Below are 22920 nucleotides of genomic sequence, written 5' to 3' on the forward strand. Positions count from 1 at the left end.
TTCTTAATACCAATAAAAAGAAATTCTTTTTATTTCCAAATCGTTCCTTTTATTATAATAATTAACCTTTACTTGGAAAGCAAGCAGTAAAAAGTATTTAGACAGCATCATCATTTCAGCAAGAGGGTAACCCTAAAAGCAGGATTAATGTGCAAATATTAAGAGGCTCATATGGTGGCTTTATTCTCCTTGCTACTTTAAAAAAGGTACTGTGATGGTCAACATCATATGGGAAAAACCAAGTCCACACTTTGTCCTGAATCAACTGCCACCACTTGAGTCTTCTTGGTTAAGTCATTTGCACCCACCGTGACGGAATAGGTCCCTGGATATACTTCTATGTATAGGTCTGTAGAGATATTCTCAGCCTGGAAGGAAAGCAGGGATTAGCAGTTAGAGATTTGATATCCCAATGCCCAGGGCGCCTCCACCAGGCCACTTGTGCACCAGAGGCCAGATGGAATGAAGCACTAGTGTCGGAGATGCAGGTCCTGCTTTCAAGTGTCGGCTACAGAACAGCACTATCCTTTAGGTAAGTCTCAGCCTCTCCTTATGCTCATTTCCTTATTTCTAAGACTGTGATAATACCTACCTCACAAATAAGCGTGTGTGTAAAAACACTGTAAACATTTAAGTGTTATAGGAACATGAAGGATCATAAAAGAACACTTTAGCTGGAGTAGAAAGATGAGAATTAGGTAGAAGGAAGGGCAATGACATTATTTAGGGATCAAAAGCAGACAGTGACACTTGCTAGCACAGATTAGCAGTAATGGCAAGGCACCTTGGAGTGATGAGAATCATTCTTTTCCACTGAATTGCTTTGCTACATTCACTAGTAGGGCAATGAAACATTTCTTTTCTCCTAAAGCTGACACTATGAGTAGATTCCATTTTGTCATGCAGCACGTCAGCTGGCTAGCAAAAGCCCTCCCTTGGAGGCCGGGTTCTCCTATAGTGCAAAACACTGGAAGCTGGAGTTAATGGAAAGATTTATGCTTAGAACTGAGCACAAACCATCTATCTCCAAGGATAGACTTCAGGCGTGGCAGGGAAGTGGGTCATGAAAGGCGTGCAGCAGAGGAGGGGTTTCAGTTCAAATGGCAAAAGAGCAAAGTTGCAAACCAGAGAAGAGCTGTTCCTAAGGGTCTAGGCTCGTATCCCACAGCTAGGACACCGCTCATGCTCACTCAATGCTCAGAAGGAGCCACAGGCAGAAGTTGTCATTTCTACCACCACCCCCAGGGGGGAAGAAACTAAACCACTGGCCAGCAAAGTCCACTAGGAGGATAAATGATAATATTTATGAAACCTCCCCTCTCCATGTTCCAGATTTGAAGCCAATTTTTTTCCAAAGATGCTTTATACTATATCCGTTCACATTCTGTTACTGCAATATTGGAGGTCTATTATCAGTGAACTGATGTGAATGGATGTGACAATGCCACAACTATTTATTGGTCATCAACTATGTAAATAAATAAAAGGTTTCAGAAAATACAGCTATATCAGAATTACAGAAAGCGAAGGATGCTTCATTTGTGTGAATACAAGGAAACACGGGGAAGACTGGCACGCGTGATTCCCACACCATGAGCTTCAGGGAGATGAGCATTACCAAAATCCAGCAACTGCGGAGGCAGCTAAGCCAGTAACATTTGTACTAGAAGCAGAATATTCTTGGTTGCTATTAGCTTCAGTATGTTCTAGCGAGTAGCACACTGTATACAAACAAATTAAGTAAATGATTGCAACAACATGCTGGAGTTCCTTTCCTCAGAATTGCAGCCCTTCCAAGTTCCAGAGGATTTTCCTGAGTTTATGAACTAACTAATGAGTACTTGATCCTAAAAACTCATCCCTATATGTTTTGACAAGAGAGACATTTGTAGAAAATGGGAACAAATCCCTTAAAATGTTTTGGAACCCAATCTAACCAAATGTATGTGTTTCAGAATTTCAGTAATGGTTTTCACTTTGTAATCACAAAGGTCAGGCCCCTTTGCTGCTTGAACAGATGGTGGAATTTCAGCAGGACCCAGCGCCAGCCCAGCTGAGCTGTAGGAACAGAGATGTGAATATTTCACATTCTTTCCAACCACAACTATGAGTTCAGGCACAGAGCATCCCTGATACTAAAGTGAAGGAAGGATACCAAGAAAACATAATTTTACACTGAACCAAAATGTTGTATGCTCCCCCCAGGGATAAAAACATCCCAACTTAAAAATACTACAGATCCAGTACAAAGAACCCTATAATAACCAGGTCAACTGGTTCATGGAATTACAGTGGTGGTGAAGGCCAGTGCAGGGACCCTCGGAACTCTGTACTCACAGGACGGGACGCCTCTAGAGCACACTCTGCGGCTTGACAGATGCCTCCAAGACCAAGGGATGTTTCTGTTCTCTGAAGAGACGAGTACAAGCATTGCTTAGTGCCCAAGCTCCGACTTCTGGCTTGTCAAGAGAAATTTGCTCCCACTTTATTGGGAACTAACTATTGTTCTGTCAGTTTTTTCTAAGTTGTTACCTAAGCTATTAAGGCTTTTAGTGAATTCTGTGAGGTATTTTTAGTCAGATGTTTACCATGATTACTTTTTATCCTACATGGGCTCTGGAGTCAGACAGACCTGCGTTTGAATCCTATCTCTGCTATTCACTGAGAGAGACAGATTAATTTCTCTAAGCCTTGGTTTCCTCATCTAGAACATGGGGATACTCGATTGTAGGGAAGATTGAAAGTGCAAAAGTGACTACTACTTCACAGGCTCTCAGGAAACGGAACTCTCTTCTGTGCTCACCCAGGAATGGAAGTACTAGAGGGGAACAGACTGAATTGATAAAGGCCATTTTCTTTAGAGGCACCAGCTTACATTTTACAGGAAGAAATGGGAGGGATAGCAATGACTCTTGCCCACATGTCACCCCCTTAGGGTCAGCCTCACTTAAAAGAGTCCCAGGCCAGAAAAAGGGGACCCCGGCTGTGGGCTCTGGTGTTACTCAGCATCTCCAAGGCCGGGAAACAAGGGGGCCTTCCAGTGGCAGCCAGCCCTCACTCGTAGCCCTGCGGCCCCTCTTCCATCCTTTCTCTAACCCCACAGGCCAGAGAAGTCAGAAATTCAACTTGTGGATCAGACTCTGGACTTAAATTTGTTATCTTTGAGTACAACTGGGGGAGTTTAAAAAGAAAAACAAAACAAAACTTTCCTCAAAAACAACAATAAAGGATTTCTGTTGAATTAGTTCAAGAAACAGAATCTTTGTCTTCCCCGGAATGACATGTGGTAAAGACAGGTAAATTTGTAATGAGAGGCCTGTAATTGTTACTATCTTTAGGAAAAGAGACCCTCTCCTTGCACTTTCTTTAAGATTACCAAAGACATGATAAGTATCACTACCTTAGAGTAGAATGCGTGATTATGAAAAATCTCTTTCCTCTCCCTAGCTGTAGAATAGGATATTTGAAGCTGTGTTCTTTAAGCCTGCCCAAGAGCCATGTACAGGGGCATCAGTCCTATTTTGGACAAGCTCCTATTTCATGTTCACTGCTGTAAATTCTCTGAGGCTGGGGGCTGATACGTTTCCGTTGAGCATTGTATTGCTAAGTCATGCAGGCATTCAATAACATAGATCCAGCAGGAGCTCCTGGACATTGGGGTTGAGGCTGAGGGCAGAGCACAGGACACTTGAGCATACATACCTGACCAGTCCCTACGTCCGGGCACAAGTGCAGCTGCGACTTCCCTCTGTGATAACGATAGACGTGGGTTGCCCCTCCTTCCTCTAGCACAGATGAATAATATTTCTAGAGAAGTAATATGAAAGATGTTTGGTAACCAAATAGTTTGGTTCAATTTTCAAAACACTTAGTATGGTTAAAAAGGGAGGCAAAAGAGGAAAGGTAAATCACCTGCCCTCTTGACAGGCCTCTGAAGTCATGTAACAAATCTTAGCCCATGTCAAGTGTCTGCAGAGGAGGAAACTTCATTTGGCATTACTTTGCTGCCATCTGCTGCCTCTGTAGGGCAAGAACTCTGGCCAACTAAAGCTCAGCAGGACCACGCTCTCTGCCAGGTTAAATAACTTCTGTACCTGCACCCCAAAGTCAAGTACACATGCCCTTTCATCTCCTCTCATGACAAGTTCTGGTGAACAGTTCCACGTTTATTGTTAGTCTCAGACAGGGACAAGGGAAGAGAGGGCTGCATCTCCTTGAGAGCAAGACGTACAACAGGAAATTAGCATAAACCGATAGCATGCAGCCATTTTCCCCTGCAGAGGAGGGGAAGGAGAAGTCTCCAGTCTAAGGAGAATAATCCAAAGGATCAGAGAGCAGTTACATTTTTCTTGTCTACTTCCTTCCTCCCCCTGGAAGTTAACCTTAGACTTGCTCTTGATTATGACTAATGATGAGGACACCACAAGCCTTTTTGTTCTAAACGTGGTGTAGGGACAGTGTTCAAAAGAATGAGAAGCTGGAGAAAGCACTTCAGGACATGGACCTAATGATGCATTTTAGGGGCTGCTTCAAAATCGTGAAGGCAAACTCAGAACACTGTTCTTAATTCTATCTCGGAAAGGGGTTCTGAGGCTCCACTCCATAATGGAGACGTGAACTGAAAACAAAATGAAGAATACCAATTTGCTAAACCTCAAACCGAAGACAAATATTATTTCTTTTACTGTCCCATGAACCAAAATGTTTAAGTTGATCACTTTACAGTAGAGTCAAAGTTATGAATTTTTCTAAAACCATTTAACAGAATGAGAACATAAAACTATTCTCTGAACTGTACCTCACTGGTTGGAATCCTATTCTTGGAGTCACAGGGATTTTGTAAAAGATGTAGAAAGATTAGAGATTTTTTTTGAATCTTAATATATAAAATTGAAAAGCAGGACAGAAACAGTTATTCTCTTCTTTCTCTCTTGTAGACCAGCATCCTTAGAACCATGTAAGAATCACAAAATGTAAGACTGGAAGAGACCAGAGTCTGTTGTAATTCCTAGAAGAGCCAGAGTACCTCCCATGCAGGTGATTTCCTTCAGAGTTGGCGGGCCTGCCTTCACTGTAAGGTCAGCATTCAAGATGACCTTAGTATATGGTTTTGAGAAGAGGGTCTTTAAAACCTTTGTTCAGCCGTTTCAATGAATGGTACCAAAAATCATAAGTCCCTCATAAACTATATAGCATATAGTTTATGCTATAGTTTATGACAATTTTCTGGTGTTCATCTCTCAGTGGAAACCAAAGAAACAGACTGTAAAGGCTGGAAAGAACTTTAGGGATCTTCATTTGGGGAAGGAAAGGCTGAGAGACTAACTGGCCTAAGGCATTACAGCCAGTAAGTGGCTGAACGTGGGTCTGATTCCGGGAAGGCTAATACTGCCATTAAGCCACACCACTTCCCATGAGGGCGCTGCCTGTTCCACACAACCACGTTTGTGGCCAACAAGCCATAGGAACCCACAGGGACATACTTAAACCTGCAGTACCAGGGACTTGAAACAGGTTAAGGTCTAATGTAGGGATTTTGTTTTTCTTTCAGTACATTTTGAAAACAGGCTCAGAGGCTCGGTTCCAGTTTAGTGACCCTGATTTTTTAAAAAACTTAACTTCATTTCAAAGTTTTAAAAACTGCTAATATCTGGACATGATTGTTTTGGAATTCAGCACTAAGCCTGCCCCCCTCCCCCACTCCCCCCACTAGTCTGAAAAACAACCGTGAGAGCAGAGACCTTTTCTGACTTGTTCACTGAAGTATCATCCTCCATATCACCCACACAGTGTTAAATGAATTCTAACTTGGGTTTATTATCTGCTTTAAATCTGCCCACGAAGGCAGGGCAAGGTAAGTCGGTAGTCTCCCTTCTCCCTAAATTCTACAAAGATCCACTTTGTGATCCATCAGCAGGCGGAGCAGGGGCATGGCTTTGGCTTACACCAACTTACCCCACACTGACTTGAAGTATAGCCCATGAATTCAGCCATTGTTCTGAAGGAAGCACTGAGGGTTGGGGGTCTTTCTTCTCTCTATTAGAAGAAAGAGCGAATCACAGGTGAGATCTGGTACTCCCTACTGGAGAATGAAGTCATTTTGGGAATAGATTCCTTTTTACTTTTCTAAAGGCTAAGTTTAAGAAGGATCTTACTGAAAAATTATTCCAACTCTGAAAGGAATACACTGACATGCAATTTGTCCAGGACAAAGATAGGTTTGCGGGCTTTCCTCTAATATCAGATGGTAGCATGTAAGAGTTTCTTTAAAAGTAACCAACCAGGGCCGAGCACTAGCGGCATCCTAAAGCTACCCAAAAACAATCTATCACATATCACGAGTTTCCAAAGTGCTTTTCCGTTCCCTGTCCTGGTACTTCACAGCTTCCGCCAAAGGACAGGATCCCTCAAGTGCTTCTGTGTTGCATGCCCTGGTGTCCAGCAGGCCACCGCTGAGAGAATGAATGGGCTGGTCTCTTTGCACAGGGGCCCTCACCTCTGCTGGGAGAAGGCGCTGGGGCCGTTTTTCTCGCTGGGGCCGCTCCCGGGAAATGAACCCCACGCTGCCTCTGGGAAGCTCCAGCGAATGCCAGTCCACCGCCCTCCTCTTGGCCCGCTCCAGCACTTCTTGACCCAGCCTAGCGGAGCGCTGCAGGGAACGTCGGTCTACCCCGTTCAGCGCCGCAGCCGCCAAACAGTTCTCCATACCTCCCTGCTTGGACACACACACACACACACACACAGAGGCGGGTCAGCCGGCCGCCGCGACCCCGCTTCACCTCCAGGTCGGAGCCCGGCTCTCAACCTCCCCAACAAGCACTGCCCTCAACTCCGTCCTCAACGCCTTCTCCAGCGGCCGCTGGGTCAGGGGCGAGCAGGTGCGCGTTAAACCCTTCCATTTCCGCCTCCCCTTGCCCTCCGTAGGGAGCCCTCACCCAGCCAGCCTCTCAAGGAGCATGCGCTCAGCGGTCCGTCGGAGAGGGAGGGCGGGACCTAGGGCACCAGACGCAGGCGCAGTAGGCGGGACAGGAGGCGGAGCGTGACGACAGGGCGCAGGCCATTGGCGGGTGGCAGGAGGCGGGGCGCACATTCTGAGGCGGGGCGCACATTCTGCGCCGGACACGGCTCCTTCGCCCGGGTCACCGCTCCCACGTGCTGGTTGTCAGGCAAAAGGCGGCGCGCAGGGGGCTCGTCGAGGTCTGGTGGCGTTTGGGGCACTGGGCCAATTAACTCCGCAGCGGAGGCCGCCAATCAGCTTAGTCGGAAGATCCCCTGGCCCTGGGTCCTGGCTGGTGGAGAGTGTCTCTGCCGCTTAACGTGATGAACCTGGTGTAAAGTCAGGTGGTCTGTTGGGCTAAGAAATTGTGGGGAATAAGACACGTGCGTCCAGGCGCCTCTTTCTGCCAGGTCGATATTTTGGGATATCGCTACGTTTACTTGAGGAGATGGCTAGGATAGGCCAAACATTGCCGCCAACATAGGCTGCCAAGGTGGCGCTTGTTGAAGGGAGTCTGTGTGGCCAGCAGCAGGAACGCGCAGCCCTCAGCCAGAAGGCAGGTATTTCTGGCCCAGAGGGTTAGAGGAGAGCCTGAGTTGTTTGTGGAGTCTCTCGTACTCCTCTAGTGGCAGCTTCCTCACCCCTCCAGTGGAAAGTAGGGACTCACACATATCTTTTCTGAGGGATTGAGCCCACCTTTCAAGAATAGTTGCACTGTGTTTAAAGGAATTGTGCATTGTTACCTAACACCCCATTCAGTTATAGGATAGGAGATGTAGTCCAAATTCTCGCTGCAAATTAGTGACTCCTCTACACCACCCTGTGTGCAGGAAAGCATTGATGCTCAGGAGGGACCACTATAAGGGACACTGCACAGTGGGGGTCACTTTAAGGGACACAGGGAAATCAGATGCTTACCTAGGCTCCCCATCAGATGGGTCTGACCTACCAGACATGTACTAGCTGCAACTTCCATATGCACTTTTACTCATGAGTAAAAATCTCAGCTGGAGTGCTGGGTTTGAATTCTGGCTCTGTCACTATTTTGCTGTGTGATTCTGGGCAAGCAAATGACTTAACTTCTTTGAGCCTCACTTTTCTTCATCTCTATACTTGAGGATACCAATAGTACCAACCTCCCTAGACTGTAAGCTTCTTGCAGGGAACACATCTGTCTTGTTTACTGAGTTTAAGGTGCATCTAGTATTTTATCTGCCACAGAGAGGCTAAACATAACTATTGTGAATTGGGTTGCTGTAAGGATTTGGTGAAATAATTCCTGTAAAATGCTTAGCACAATGCCTTGCAAAGAATAAGTGCTCCAATAAGTGCTCCACATAAGTGCTCTTATGTGTCAAGCACTGTTCTGGGAGAACGGAAAGTGGATCAGACTAAAGAATAAAAAAGAAAGAATGACACACATAAAATCTGTAATGTCAAGAACAAAACATGACTTGCAATAAGATTGAAACAGATAAAGTGCTATGAAGCTTAGAGGAAAAAGAGATTATGTTTAGTTGTGGGGGGAATCAAAGAAGACTTTGTAGAGAAGGAATTATTTGAGCTAGACCTTGATGGATGGCCTAGGAATTGAGAGAAGGGGTAGTTAAGATATGTTAACTGCTTTTGTAATGAGTGTGGTGAGTGGTAAGACAATTTGGTCTTCTTTTATTGTTTTTGGATTTAAAGATACTGGCTCCACAATTTTAGCTGTATCTGTGTAACCATGACCAGGTTACTTAACTATTCTATAACTCAGTGTTGTCATCATCTATAAAATGGCAATAATAGTACATTCCTCGTAGGGTTGTTGTGAGGATCAAATAAGTTATCAAATGTATAGTGCTTTGAATAGTATTTGGCACATAGTAACGGCTCAATAAATATTAGAGAGTATTATTATCTTAATCAGACAGCAGTCTGGTCTCTCAATATGTCTCACCTAATGCTACCGCCACATCTCACCTCACTAGACTCTTCCCCAGGATTCTATTACTACCTCCAACCCCCCATTTTGGTTCAAATGAAGCATTACTTTCTTTTTGTCTAGTCAACTCTTTGAAATCTTCAGCTATATCCAGTTGCAACCTCTGTTTCCATAGGTTTTTAAAAATATTGTGATACTTATGTCAATCTGATTGAAACTGTATGTAGTTGTGGTTTGTTCTCTCTCAATGGCTTATGAACTCCTTGAAGGCAGAAACTGGTCCTTAGTTGTTCCTAAATATCCAGGGCCTGTTAATTAGTGGATATTCAATAGACATTCTTGAATTTACTCTGATTTAATTTTTAATTTAAATAGACCCATTAGTCCAGATAGGGTTCATTTTAAAAAAAGAAATTTACCTATATGCACTTTAAAGAATGTAATGAGTATTCAGTTATAACTTATTTTCCCAGAATTTAACATTTAAAAATATATTGGAAAGATGATGCTTGGAATGAAGCTGAAGCCTAAAGACTGACACTAAAATCTTTGCATTTATTTTTATATTTATAAATAAATAAATATATATGGCACGCAGAGGGTGCCAAAAAAAATGTATACAGATTTTAAGAAAGGAAAAAAATTATTGAAATTGTGATACTCAATATCTTTATATACCAATAACAAAAGATGAATACAAGTCACGTTTGACTTCAGCAATTACAAGAGGTGCTCAAAGTGGTTACCATCAGCTTCCAGACACTTCTGATTACAGCGAATTACTGCTTGAGCAACGTTCACCAATGTGTCCACTTGTATACATTTTTTTGGCACCCCTGGTATACGTATATGACTTGTGATCAAACAATACGGTGAATGTTTAAATAAAAAAAATTTATTACAGTAGAAGACACATTGCCATTAATCCCCTTGAAAATACTCCCCCTTTGCTTCAAATACACTTATCTCATCATTCTTGCCACTTTCTGAAGCAGTTCTGGAAGTCCTCTTTTGTGGGTATCTTTAGTTGCGCTGTCATGGCTGCCTCGATGTCCTGAATCGATTTAAAATGTTTACCTTTCATGGTCATTTTGACTTTGGGGAAGAGCCAGAAGTCGCACACCGCCAGATCCGGTGAATACAGTGGATTAGAACATGCCATAATCTTTTTGTTTGATAGAAATTGCCATACCAGGAGCGATGTGTGACATGGAGCCTTTCTGTTATGATCACAACATATGGTGAATGCTGCTGCCGAGTGCCATCCAATGGAAAGGCAGGGATCTTCAGTACGGGAAGCAGCGCATCGAACCTTAGTAACAGTGTGTGACAAGTTCCAACTTGTTCAATGCAGTCAGTCGGGTGTGAGCTGTGGTTGAGAGAAGGTGTGTTTTAAAGGTGCCGTAAATTGTCCTCCATCATGACAACCCTCTGTCACACATTGCTTATGGTATATGGCAATTTCCATCAAATAAAAACACAGGTGTGTCCTCATCCACCTTATTCCCCGGATCTGGCACCATGCAACTTTTGGCTCTTCTTCAAAGTCAAAATGATCCAGGACATCATGACAGCCACCATAACACAACTAAAGACACTCACAGAAGAGGACTTCCAGAACTGCTTCAGAAAGTGGCAAGAACGATGGGATAGGTGTATTTAAAGCAAGGGGGAACATTTTGAGGGGATTAATGACAATGTGTCTTTTGCTGTAATAAGTTTTTAAAGTTTAAACGTTCACCGTATTTTTTGATCACACTATACACACACACACACACACACACACACTCACATTTTTATCATCTCAAGGTTTGTACTATAAACCACAGATTGAGAGAATCCTTCTTCTCTTTTTTAAGATAGAATAAAAATAATGATGGAGCATGACCTACCATTAGGGCCCTTGTGGATTCAACACAGCCTAAGCCAGGTACTCGTGAAAGCCACCAGTGAGACTTGGAACAGCAGGTGGAAGGAGGGCAACTCAGGCATGTGCCTGGTCACCATTAGAGAGAGCAACTGTTGGTATGTCTCATGATTTCTCTCTTCGTGAGGTAAATTTATTACACAGAACACAGAAATTATTTGTCTAGGTTGTATGGTTGGGGGAATAGATAAGTTGGAGGAAGTCTTTATTCCTGAGATCTAGGGAAAGCAATTGGTTCTGTATTTTGGGGGAACATTTTGAGGAGGAAAAAAACAAGTCTAGTGAAGAACAATGTAAATTATTTTTCTCTATGTGAATGGGGCACAAAAGGGTTAAAAACTTAGGATGCAAAAGTGAGTATAATACTAGAGTTAGACAATGGTTTATACTGTACATACCAGAGAATGTATAAATCATTTCATTTGACAGGTGGTATTTTTATTTCTTCAGCAGACTTAGGAGCTTTAGGATTATTACAGCTTTGTAAAGTAGTATTACTGTCTCAGTCATTAGATCATTCATTTTGCCTGATTACATCAACTCATTGGGTTATTGGGGAATGAATGAAAGTCATTATCAAGCTTGTCATCTTGATTATATAGATTAAAGAAAATGAATCAAACTTCTGAGAATTAGCTTTCACAACCTGTTAAAAATTGACTGGAAGTTAAAAAATTGGTTGCAGAACAGGGTTGATTAGGGACAGGTTTTGTCATTTTGAAAACTATCAGAGATTAAAAGAATAGTAATTTTTGAAAGATATAAATAGTTGTAATCTATGTAGAGTTTTAAAAAACCTACCTTACTAAGGTGTAATTTACATATCATAAAGTTCACCTGTTTTAAGTATACAATTCAATAATTTTAAAATTTACATAATTGTTCAAACATCACCATAATCCAGTTTTGGAACATTTTCATAAGCTGAAAAGGATCCCTAGTGCCCACCTTAAGCAGTCAGTGTCAGCCCCTACCTCTAGACCCAGGCAACCACTATTATGCTTGCTGTCTCTATAAATTTGTCTTTTCTGGATAATTCATATAAATGTGTCATGAATAAATATGTAACTTTTTTTTGTTTGGCTTCTATCACTTAACATAATGTTTTTGAGGCTTATCCATGTTGTATCAGTACTTCATTCCTTTTTATGGCTGAATAATAGTCCATTATATGAATCTACTACATTTTGTTTATCCATATACTAGTTGATGGCCATTTTAATTGTTTCCACTTTGGGGCTATTATGAATAATGCTGCTATGAAAGATTGCATACAAGACTTTTTGTGGATATATGTTTTGCTTTCTCTAGAGGAGATACTTAGGAGTGGAAATGCTGGGTGGTATGGTAAATTTATGTTTAACTTAGTTTTAAGAAACTGCCAAACTGTTTTCCAAAGTGGCTGTACAATTTTACATTTTCACAAGCGATGTATGAGGATTCCAGTTTTTCTACATCCTCCCCAATACTTTTTCTTGTCTTTTTGATCATAGTCATTATAGTGACAGTGAGGTAATAGCTCATAGTGGTTTTAATTTGCATTTCCCTAATGACTAATGATGTCGAGCACTTCTCCTATTATTAGCCATTCCTATTTCTTCTTTTGTGAAATGTCTACTCAAATCTTTTGCTCATTTTTAAATTGGCTTATTTTTTTAATTACTGAATTATGAGCTCTTACTCTGAACAAGAATTCTTTATCACATGTATAATTCATAAGTATTTCCTCCCAGTCTGTGTCATGTCTTTCATTTTCTTAATGGTGTCTTTTGAAGCACAAACATCTTAAATTTTAATGAAGTCCAGTTTATTTGTTTATGTATGTATGTATGTATGTATCTTTCTATCTATTTATTTTTACATATATTTTCTATATATTTATTTATCTTTTGCTTTTGGTGTCATATCTAAGATTTATGCCATTTTTGCATTTGTGTGTTTGTGTGTGTGTGTGTGTGTGTGTGTGTTAAGAGGTAAGGGTCTTAATTCATCTCTTTACATGCAGATGTCCAATTGTCTTGGTATCATTTGTCAAAAAGACTATCCTTTTCCCATTAAGTTGCCTTGGCACTTTTGTTACAAATTCGATTGACTGTAAATATAAGGGTATTTTTGGACTTTCAATCGTTTCATTGATCTATATGTTTATCCTTATGCCAGCATCATACTGTTTTGATTATTATAGCTTTCTACTAAGTGTGGAAATTGGGAAGTATAAGTCTACCAACTCTGTTGTTAATTTTCAAAATTGTTTTGGTATTCTAGGTCATTTTCATTTTCACAAAATTTAAATTCAACTTGTCAACTTATACATAAATTATTAGGATTTTTGATAGGAATTGTACTGAATCAATTTGGGTAGAATTGTAATCTTAACAACATTTAGTTTTTGAATTCATGAACGTGGAATGTCTATCTATCTATCTATCTATCTATCTTGTTAGTTTCTCTCAGCAGTGTTATATAGTTATTAGTGTATATCTTGTACTTCTTTTGACAGATCTATTGTGTAATTTATTTTGGAATTGTTTTCTCGATTTTATTTTCAGATTATGTACTAGTATATAGAAATGTAGCTGATTTTTGCATATTGATATTGTGACCTGTGACCTTTCTAAACTCATTTACTAGTTGCTAGTAGGTTTTTTGGTACATTTTTGTGTTTCTTGTGCTTCTTATATGTGTGGATTAATGTTTTGGGGAACTTTTTAGCCATTTTTTTCTTTAAATATATTTTTCTCCCCTTTTCTCTCTCTCTCTTTTCCTTCTGGGACTCCCCTTATACATTTATACATCTGTTAGTATACTTGGTGGTGTCCCATAGGTTTCTGAAGCTTGTGCATTTTTCTTCATTCTTTTTCCTTTCTTTCCTCTATTGTTCTATCTTCATGATCACTGATTCTTTTTTCTGCAATCTTAAATCTGCTGCCTAACCCATCTAGTGAATTTTCATTTCAGTTATTGTACTTTTAAACTGGCATTTCTGTGTGTGTGTGTGTGTGTGTGTGTTTAATAATCTCTATCTTTTTGTTGATATTCTGTATTGTGTTGTTGTCGTCATACTTCCCTTAAATTAAAAAAAAATTTTTTTCATTTCTTTGAACATATTTATAACAGCTGCCTTGAAGTCTTTGTTTGCTAAGTCTAACATTTAGGCCCCTCAGATGTAGTTTCTATTAACTGCGTCTTTTTCTGTGTATTGGTCCCACTTTCCTGTTTATTTGTATGGCTCATATATATTTTTTTTTTTTTGAAAACAACGTTTTTAGATCAGGGGCCAACAAACTTTTTCTATAAAGGACTAGATAGTAAATATTTTAGGCTTTGTCTCTGTTATAACTACTTAACTGTGCTGTCATAGTGTGAAAACAGACATAGACAATATGTAAACAAATGAGTATAGATGTCTTCCAGTAAAACTTTATGTAAAAAAAAAATAGGACATGAATCATAACTGGGCCGTGGGTTATAGTTTGCTGACCTCTGTTGGATAATGTAGCAACTCTGGATTCTGATCTGCCCCCGCTTCCGGGGGTTGTTGCTGCTGCTATTGTTTGTTAGTTTATTTGTTTAATGACTTGCCTGGACTAATTCTGTAGAGTCTGTCTCCCTTGCAGTGTGTGGTCATCATGTCTCTCCTCGGTTTTTTTTCTTTTAATTCTTGTTTTTATTTTTAAGCCTGACTTCCTAGGAATTGTTAGCATAGCTTAGTTGTCAGCTAATAATTGGTAAGAGGTTGTAGTTAAATATCTTGAGTCTAGTAGGGCTTTTACCCTTTGCCAATTGGTCTGTGTATGGGTTGGGAAGCACATTTAAAGTTCAGTCATGTCTGCTCTGATTTTTATTTTCTGGGTGTGTGAGGCCTCACATTCAGCCAGTGCATAACCTTGGACAATGCACACCTTCCAGACCACCAAAGATATGTGAGTGATTGTTAAAGTCCACTTTGGTTGTCTTTGGTTTGTCCACTTTTGTTGAATCCACTGTTAAATTTTTGGCTGGTCTATTGCTTGCCCCTACCAGTACTGTAGTCTCAGCCATATGTGATGTCGACTTTTCCCTGATTGTTTACCACTTATCTGCTAAGATCACGTGTTTCTGTCAATACCCTGGCACCAAATCAAGTCGTGACCTTCCAGCAGCAGAACTGCTGGTTTTCATGGCTTGTCCTGTCCTGATAGAATTACAGTCTCTGATGCCTCAGGTTCCCACTTTTCTCACAGAAGTTGAATAGATTGGGTGTTTGTTTTTTAAATAAATGCTTTTCAATTTGTTGTGTAGCTCTGGTCAAGTTCCAAAAAAAAAAAAAAAATCCTGAAATGATTGTTTAGGCACTTTTGGATGATTTGCCATCCTCCTCACTCGGTCATTCTGGAAATATTCCCTATGTAGAGTTTTAATGTCTAAAAACAAGCACAAGATATCCTGACAGATCTAGCAGCTTTTAAACAATGAATATGTTAATCATCCTGTTCCCTTCCAATTTTATATTCCTCCTAACCTTTTAAAACATAACTCCTGACTCTTTTAAGGTTCACTTTTATATATTCTTTTTGGATGAAATTTATATTTATTCCTTCCATCAACATTTCTGTATTTATTCAGTGGTCATTTATTAAGCTTCTGTTCTATATTGATGTTGGAATGCATTTCCATTCCAAGAAGCTCTAACGAGTAAAGTAGAAAGCCAGATTTCTAGGGTTAGATTTATACCAGTTCTAGAAAAAACTTTGGTTGTATCTCCTGGTCTGTACTAAATTTACCTAATTATAGTTATAGGTGTACCCCATTTGAAGAAGTAATAGAAATAAATTTAAAAATTAACAATGAATAAGGGAATTATATTATTTAAAATATACTGTTTACGTTCTAATGTTTGTAACCTTCAGTTTTGTTACTTTCTTCTAGTCACACACCATCCCCTTCACATTTTTTTGGAGAGAACATAAAATGGTCCACACACAAAGTTTCTTTATTTTTTTTCCCCCGTGAGGCCCAATAGTAACTAAGGCAAAGCTATCCTGTTTGGAAGGAAGGGAGCAGATTGGGTGGATATTGTAAGTAATGGCTAGTGGAATATGGAGAAGGACCCCAAAGTTGAGATGGCTCAAATTTTTACCTGAGGAGACTTGACGCTAGGAGGAGGTATGGCAAGTTAGAGAGGTATGCTCCCTTTTGTGTTACTTGTTTCTTGGGCCAGGGAAATGCTGCTCCTCAGGACTGGGCAAGATTGGGCATAAGGTGAGTGCGGCAGAGGATGCTTCCGGTGTGAGAAAGGAGGAAGCAAAGATGGGTGATTGGACTGTCGCCGAACTGAACAGATAGGCTGGTGGGGAGAGGATGTGCAAAACGGCTGCCCAGGCTTCACGCGAGGCAGGTTTCTCTGGCTGTAAGTGGGTGTTCTGAGACAACACCTAGATCCTCATTATCCCTTTCGCAGTTTAATAAGAAAGTAAAAGTGAGATGAGGTCAAAGGATTATTTTAGTAATTATGGTAGTTGGATTTTGGGGTCCATTATCTAATAACATAGTGGGGACAGAGGGAAATATATTAGACAGTGTTTCAGACTAATTGGTTTTAGGTCTGATCTTCTGACTAACTTAATCTTTGACCTAAGTTTTGTACTAACATCTCATTTTTTATTATAAATTCATTATCAAATGAGATATTAATACAAAAATTAAGTCAATGGATGTAAGCTATTTTGAAAGATTCATTGCTATATAAATGCAAGAAAATATTATCATTGTATGATGTTAACATATTAAAAGCTGCTGCTAAATGAAAATTTCTCATAAGATAAATCTTCACCAAAATCATGATGAAAATGAATGGAAAAATAAGATTTCATTTACACAAAATTTCAACAAGCATGTATGGAGTATATGCTTGTTGAGCAGTGAGGTTCGTGTGTGTTAAAAGTGAAGGACAGATCACGTGATTGTCATATAGCCCCTACAGATGCCATTATTCAAGAATCTTTTGTGCCCTTTCTCCTTATTGTGTTTATGATGCTAAACTCAGTACATTTGCTTTGTAAGAAGCCAGAGAGAAAGATTTTTTTCCAAAAAAAAGATGATAGTCTGTTTATCTAGGCCCTCCAAAAGCATTTCCTGCCAGGCAGTTGACATGTAGCCTTGGCACAATTTCAGGAAACTGTTTGTTTCTGTTGACCCTTTCCATACAGCATCTCCCAGGAATTGAGATGAGGAATCTCCTTGAACTCTTTTACATTTTAGAAGCATACTTTATAACACTTTAGAATCTATTCATTATTCTAGCACAATGAAAATTCTTATGTCTTTAAAAATGCATCTATTTTAGTACTATAATTCACTAGTAGAAAAGTCAAAGCCCTACAGTGAATTAACCCAATAAAATGTATTTAGAATATTCTTTTCCCATAAGATTGTTAAGATAAGTCTCTTTCAGAAAACCCAGTGAAGTTATATGTGAATATATAAAACTTATTATGGGATAATTGTTAATATTTCCAAAATCCTAAGAAAAAAGACCCACCATTGAGTTTCTTCTGAAGAGTATGTTCTACTTAATTCATTTATAATATTTTTCTTTTTTGCATAACATTTCAGAAATTTTTTGTGAAGTGAGATAGATACTGTATCTAAAAAATAAATTACTCAAAATATTTATTCCTTTTGGGGAGCCAATTTGTTTCTAAATGTTTTTAATACTCATTAAAACTCATTAAAAATTAGGAATGAAGGAACATAGTATAGCTTTATTGCAATCCCAGAATGTATGTTATTTTAATTAAGTATAAATATATCTTTGAGGGAATGTGGTGGCAAATGTATTAATTTAAAGATGAGAAACTGGAGGTACAGAAAGATACAGTAACTTGATGTACATACTATAGGTAAACATGAACAAAGTTAGATCTTTTCTGAATACTGTTGTTAAAAAAACTAATTATTACTCACCTCCTTTGTCCTGCCAGAATGAGCTTAAAAAGCTTCTAAAATTCTAGCCAGCACTAGAAACGTACAGCAATGGATGGGGAAGCAGGACCAGAAGCTGTGATGAGACTGAATGAATGGCATGGGAACAAGTAGAAAGAGAATAAAGTTTGTGATCAGGTCTGGGCCAGGGATCTTGAGCCAGATAAGTGTTTCAGATTGGGAGCATATCCATGATCCAACATCAGAACCAGACTGTGGAACAGACCCCAAATACATCTGAATGGCAAGGATCAGGCTAAGCAACAGATCAGAGACAAAGAGTACAGGAGATGGGTGTACAAACACCAGTAGGATGGGTAGACAGGGAATGATGAGACATGTACAGAGTTCGGAGTCTCAAATTTAGAGTCTGCCAGTAGAAGCTGGCCCCTTAATACTTCTGTACAACGTCAGTCTCTCACTTCCCACCCTCTCTGTAATTTGCAAGGTTTCAGACTTAGATGGAAGTTGTGGCCATGCTTTCACACATTGATACTGAAGGCTTGTGCACTGAGGTGAATGACTCCCTGCTGTAAGGGAACCAGATAGTCACTATAGCTTGCTGAGGTCTTGAGAGTTCTGTCTTAGAGGTGGAGGGGTAAGGGCAAAAAGATGCAGCAAACCTAGGGTCCACTGCTGGTACTTTGCACAGAGTGATCTTGGTCTTGTTATTTTGGTGCCTTCCATGACTTCTTATCTCTGTCTTGAAACCATGTTGACTCGTGGACTGCCTGGCTCTGTAATCATCTGATCACTAAATGACAATCCTGTGAATCTACACCACCTGAATTTTAAGGCTTCTAGCTGTATATTCCAGAGGAAGTAAAGAATAGGAAATCCAGAGTCAGAGTGAAACAAACAGAATAACTGAGACACTTCTTTCTGTTCGGAAACGAGTATTGCTGTCCTCTTAGGGACCGAGCTCATCCCTGCACTCACTGCATTGTCTGTCATGGAGTAGGCCCGGAATAAATACTGGTTGAATATTGAATTATGGAGTCTGCAAGTGATGGAAGTAACTGAGTGGGCCACAAAGGGAGGGAGTAATTCCTGATATAGGCACAGAGCCTGAATGCAGCTTTCAGATGTGAGAAAGATGGAAGCATATTGCTAGACAGGAATGTCCTAGAAATAAACTAAGGCACAAAGAAATAATTGACCTATCCAAGGCTATAGAACCATTCAGGGCAGCACTGGAAATTAACCATGTCTTCATTCCTAGATTTATGCTATGCACACTAAACAAATGGTTTATAAAGATTTAAAATAGTGCTTAGGTCAGTAATTTTTAAAAATTAATATGAAGTTTGAGTAAGTGAAATTTTGAAGATGATGGAATCTAATTGATAACTTCCTTACTCTTTAACCTGTGGATAATCTCCTTTTTTAAAGTGCTCATTATAGTAGTGATTATACAGAGAAAAAGCCTGTGATGAAAATGTGGTATAAAATTGTGTTCTTTGTTCAGCAAGTTAAAACAAGCTGGTCTGTAAGCAATTATTATCTTCATCAAAATTCCTAGCTCTAATGTTTTGGCTTCATTGGCCCAACACGTATGCCTTCTCAAACAATTGGATGGATTTAAAACACTTAGGAGATATTTGTACTTATATCTTAACATAGCATCAGTTCAACAGGAAAAAGGAAAAAAATGTAAGATTTGGCATTAGGGCATTGTTTTAAAAGAAAATCAAACCCAAACTAAAGTAAACAAAAAGCCCACAGAAAAAACAACAACACTTATATCCCTGCATACGAATCAACATTCTCGACTCAGCCTTATAACGCCCTTAGCAGCTGCTCTAGTTAGGGTTTACACTGTCTCTTCCTTACTCTTTGAAAACTTAACATTTCTGGAAAAAATTGCCAGTGGGTTGGCTACCTATTACTAACATTTTTATATGGGTGATACATTCTAAAGAAATCTTTTTTTTTTTTTTTTTACCACCTTTTTTGATTATTCCAAACGACAACAACAAAAATGTGTTCAGTATTCTAAGGAAACTGTTCAGGTGCCTGTTTAGGTGAGCAGATGATTTAAAAGTGATTAGCTTTTTACATTCTGAATTTGCACATGTGTAAATGACTGTGAAGAATGTGCCTTTGGATAAGATTGGAAATGTTTGGTTGAAAAATAATAATCTTTTAAGATGAAAAATATCCATAGGTGCATTTTTAAAGTCATGTAATTTTTTTTTCTAGTGAGCTACGTTTCTGGTTACATTCCTTGCTTATTTAATTACATAGTCAAGTATTTATACTTTATATTCCTTTGAAAGTACTGTAGTTCAACAACTATTTATTGAGTAATTGCCATTTGCTATATGTTGAAGATGGTTGCAAATTCAAGAGATGCACATTCTAGCAGAGTCAACAGATTGGGTCCTGGTGAACAATACTTGTGAACAGGCGTTATGGGCTATGAACTGTGCTTAGGGTGCAAAGAGAGGGAGTAATTCATTCTGCTTGGGATAGGAAGAAGTCATAAGAGGCTTTATTGAAGAGGTGTCATTTTACTCGGGTCTATCAAAGGTGTGAACTTCCTTGATCTTTTCTGGGAATGCCAAGTTATTTATGAGATTGGGCCATAAAGATTGGCCAGGAGCCAGTAATAAGATGTAAAGTTTAGGGTGTCTTTGGTACATCCAGGTGCAAATATCCACTAGGTAGTTGGAAGTTCAGGTCTAGAACTCAAGTGAAAAGGTTGGAGTTAGGGATAATAGTTTGGAAATGTCAGCATATTTCATTGAAACGATGCAAACAGATAAGATGCCTTAGGGAGAGACTATATGTAGAAAAGAGCTGAAGAAAATCTTCCAATTGAAGGGTATGCAGAAGAAGAGGTAGTAATGAAAGACACTGGAAAATAGTGGTTCTAGAGATAGGAGAAGGAGTTGATAGTAATGCTGGAACTATAGAGAATGTCAAGAAGGAAGCTCAAGATGCTGTAGAAAAAAGGAACAATCAGAACAAGAAAGACCATTTGGAAAGTAAAAATATAATAGTTGAAATTAAAAAAAAAAATTTGATAAGAAGAGTTAGAAGGAAAATTTTTACAAAATTTACCATACAGTAGAACAAAAAGACAGTAAGATGGACAACTAGGAGATTAATCTTGGCAGTCCAACACATAAATAATAGGAGTTCTGGAAAGAGAAAGTAAAGAAAATGTGGGTGGGTAGAGTGCGGCCCGGTGGCTCAGGAGGTTAGAGCTCCGTGCTCCTAACTCCGAAGGCTGCTGGTTCGATTCCCACATGGGCCAGTGGGCTCTCAACCACAAAGTTGCTGGTTCAACTCCTCAAGTCCCGCAAGGGATGGTGGGCTCTGCCCCCTGCAACTAAGATTGAACACAGCACCTTGAGCTGAGCTGCCGCTGAGCTCTCAGATGGCTCAGTTGGTTGGAGGGTGTCCTCTCAACCACAAGGTTGCTGAACGGCACCTTCCACAACTAGGATTGAAAGGACAACATGTTACTTGACTTGGAAAATAAAAAAGTCCTGGAAGTATACACTGTTCCCCAATAAAGTCCTGTTCCGCTTCCCCAATACAATCTTTTAAAAAAAAATGGGGAAGGAAATTTATTTTTAAAATAATACAGGAGCGTTTATTGGAGCTAAAAGACACGAGCCTTCAGATTAAAGGGCCCACCATGTGCCTTAGAACAATGTTTGACAAATACCCATACCAAGGCATATTGTCATGAAATTTCAGGTAGAAAACATCCAACAAGCTTCCGGAGACAAAAAATAAGCATCATATTCCTCAGCTGCAGTATTAGAAAGTATACGACCAGTGGAGCAATGCCTTCTAAAATCTGCATCAAAAATATTTTTTACCTAGAATTCTTCACCTAGAAGCTGTCAATTCAGTGGGAGAATAGTTTGAAATCATTTTGAGCCTTGCAAAGCATCAAAGAAAATTCACTTCCTATGTACGCTTTCTCAGGAAACTATTGGAGGAAGTACTTACTAAAATGAAGGGTAGCAAAAGAAAGAGGAAGACATGAAATGGAGGTGATCCAACATAGTAGAGGTTATTCTTCCGAAGGAATAGGCAGGCATTCTCCTGGGACAGGAGATAGGGAGGAAGGAAGGTGCATTCTGACACAGAAGAGCAATGTTGAGGGAGCCATACCTGTTTTCTCAGTGGTTACCTGCTGACAGTCAGTAGTTAGAAGTTTTGAAAATAGACAGGCTTGGAACAGTTGCTGAAGGGAGCAAGAAAAGGATCTAAATCACTAGAATAAGTAAAACGATTGTTGATCAGTATTCAGTGGTGGGAGGAGATTTGTAGGGAAGCCTGTCAGTTTCTTTTGCACATTGAGGTTTCAGAAATGATAGAGCTATTTTTTTTCTCTCAGTCAATTTCAATGCTATTCATCAGAGATAAAAAATACTTTTTCTTGAGATACTCTGAAGATTTGTTTTTGCAACACAAATGAATTATGGTCTGCAAAGGATCTATTTCTTTACAGTATTAGAATCTCTATGCTGGAAAGCTGAGTCTCTTAGCAATTACATGTAATAAATCGCCTTTGGTAGTAAAAGCCACACACACACACACACACACACACACACACACACACACACACGAAGTTTAGAGTGACAGCTTCCAATGTATTTGTAACCTAGACTTTTTGAGCCCTTAAATCTTGGTATTTCAAGCCTTGATGCATTGAAAGTTGGCTGATGAGTTAGATACTCAGGAGGAAGGAACTAAGGCCCAAAGGAAATGCTAGTACCCTAAAAGAAAAGAGGAAAGAAAAGAGGAAATAAGATGACTGGAACGGCTGGGAAGAGCCTGGCCTTCCAGGACACTGAGAACGGCTCTGTCCTCTGACTCTACTGTGTCAACCATGTCTTCTAGCGTGACAGAAATGTTAGGGTCGGCTGCCACTTAGCAACGGAGTAGATGCATGCAAACTGCCACCCACACTGGTGTTTACATTTTCAAAGTCATTACTATGACCATACACATGTTAAGATGAGTAAGCTTTTCATACTTAATATTTTAATGACTCTCTAAGCATTTAGGATTCCATTTGTCAATAAAATAGTTGTTTGATTATGCTATTTATTTGACTCTGTTAAGCATAAATTTGGTCAT

The 22920-nt window shown here is 39.6% G+C and overlaps 1 protein-coding gene across 6 annotated transcripts; it reads right to left on the minus strand.

Moving 5' to 3' along the window:
- Positions 1 to 32: 32 nt before the first annotated feature.
- On the minus strand, positions 33 to 7014 carry AKIP1 (A-kinase interacting protein 1). 6 transcript variants are annotated; one of them, XM_033120277.1, is made up of 6 exons: positions 6936 to 7014; positions 6497 to 6712; positions 5956 to 6036; positions 3703 to 3807; positions 2338 to 2409; positions 51 to 368 (listed from the first exon to the last, which is right to left on the minus strand). In XM_033120277.1, the coding sequence occupies exons 2-6, from the start codon at positions 6704 to 6706 to the stop codon at positions 225 to 227; spliced, it is 612 nt and encodes a 203-aa protein (XP_032976168.1). In that variant the 5' UTR covers positions 6707 to 6712; positions 6936 to 7014; the 3' UTR covers positions 51 to 224. The 6 variants fall into 6 exon arrangements, with proteins under 6 accessions (XP_032976173.1, XP_032976172.1, XP_032976171.1 ...); XM_033120278.1 differs by having other exon boundaries at positions 6497 to 6715; positions 6936 to 6979; XM_033120279.1 differs by lacking the exon at positions 6936 to 7014 and adding an exon at positions 6824 to 6929.
- Between the last annotated feature and the right edge of the window lie 15906 nt (positions 7015 to 22920).

This window comes from Rhinolophus ferrumequinum, chromosome 11 (genome assembly GCF_004115265.2).
Source record: "Rhinolophus ferrumequinum isolate MPI-CBG mRhiFer1 chromosome 11, mRhiFer1_v1.p, whole genome shotgun sequence".
NCBI lineage: Eukaryota > Metazoa > Chordata > Mammalia > Chiroptera > Rhinolophidae > Rhinolophus > Rhinolophus ferrumequinum.

Coding starts and splice junctions, on each gene's coding strand:
- AKIP1 (XM_033120277.1), bottom strand. CDS start 6,706: ATGGAGAACTGTTTGGCGGCTGCGGCGCTGAACGGGGTAGACCGACGT. Junction 3,808..5,955: donor ATACTTCAAGTCAGTGTGGG/GTAAGTTGGTGT, acceptor TTACTTCTCTAG/AAATATTATTCATCTGTGCT. Junction 2,410..3,702: donor CGGACGTAGGGACTGGTCAG/GTATGTATGCTC, acceptor TCGTCTCTTCAG/AGAACAGAAACATCCCTTGG.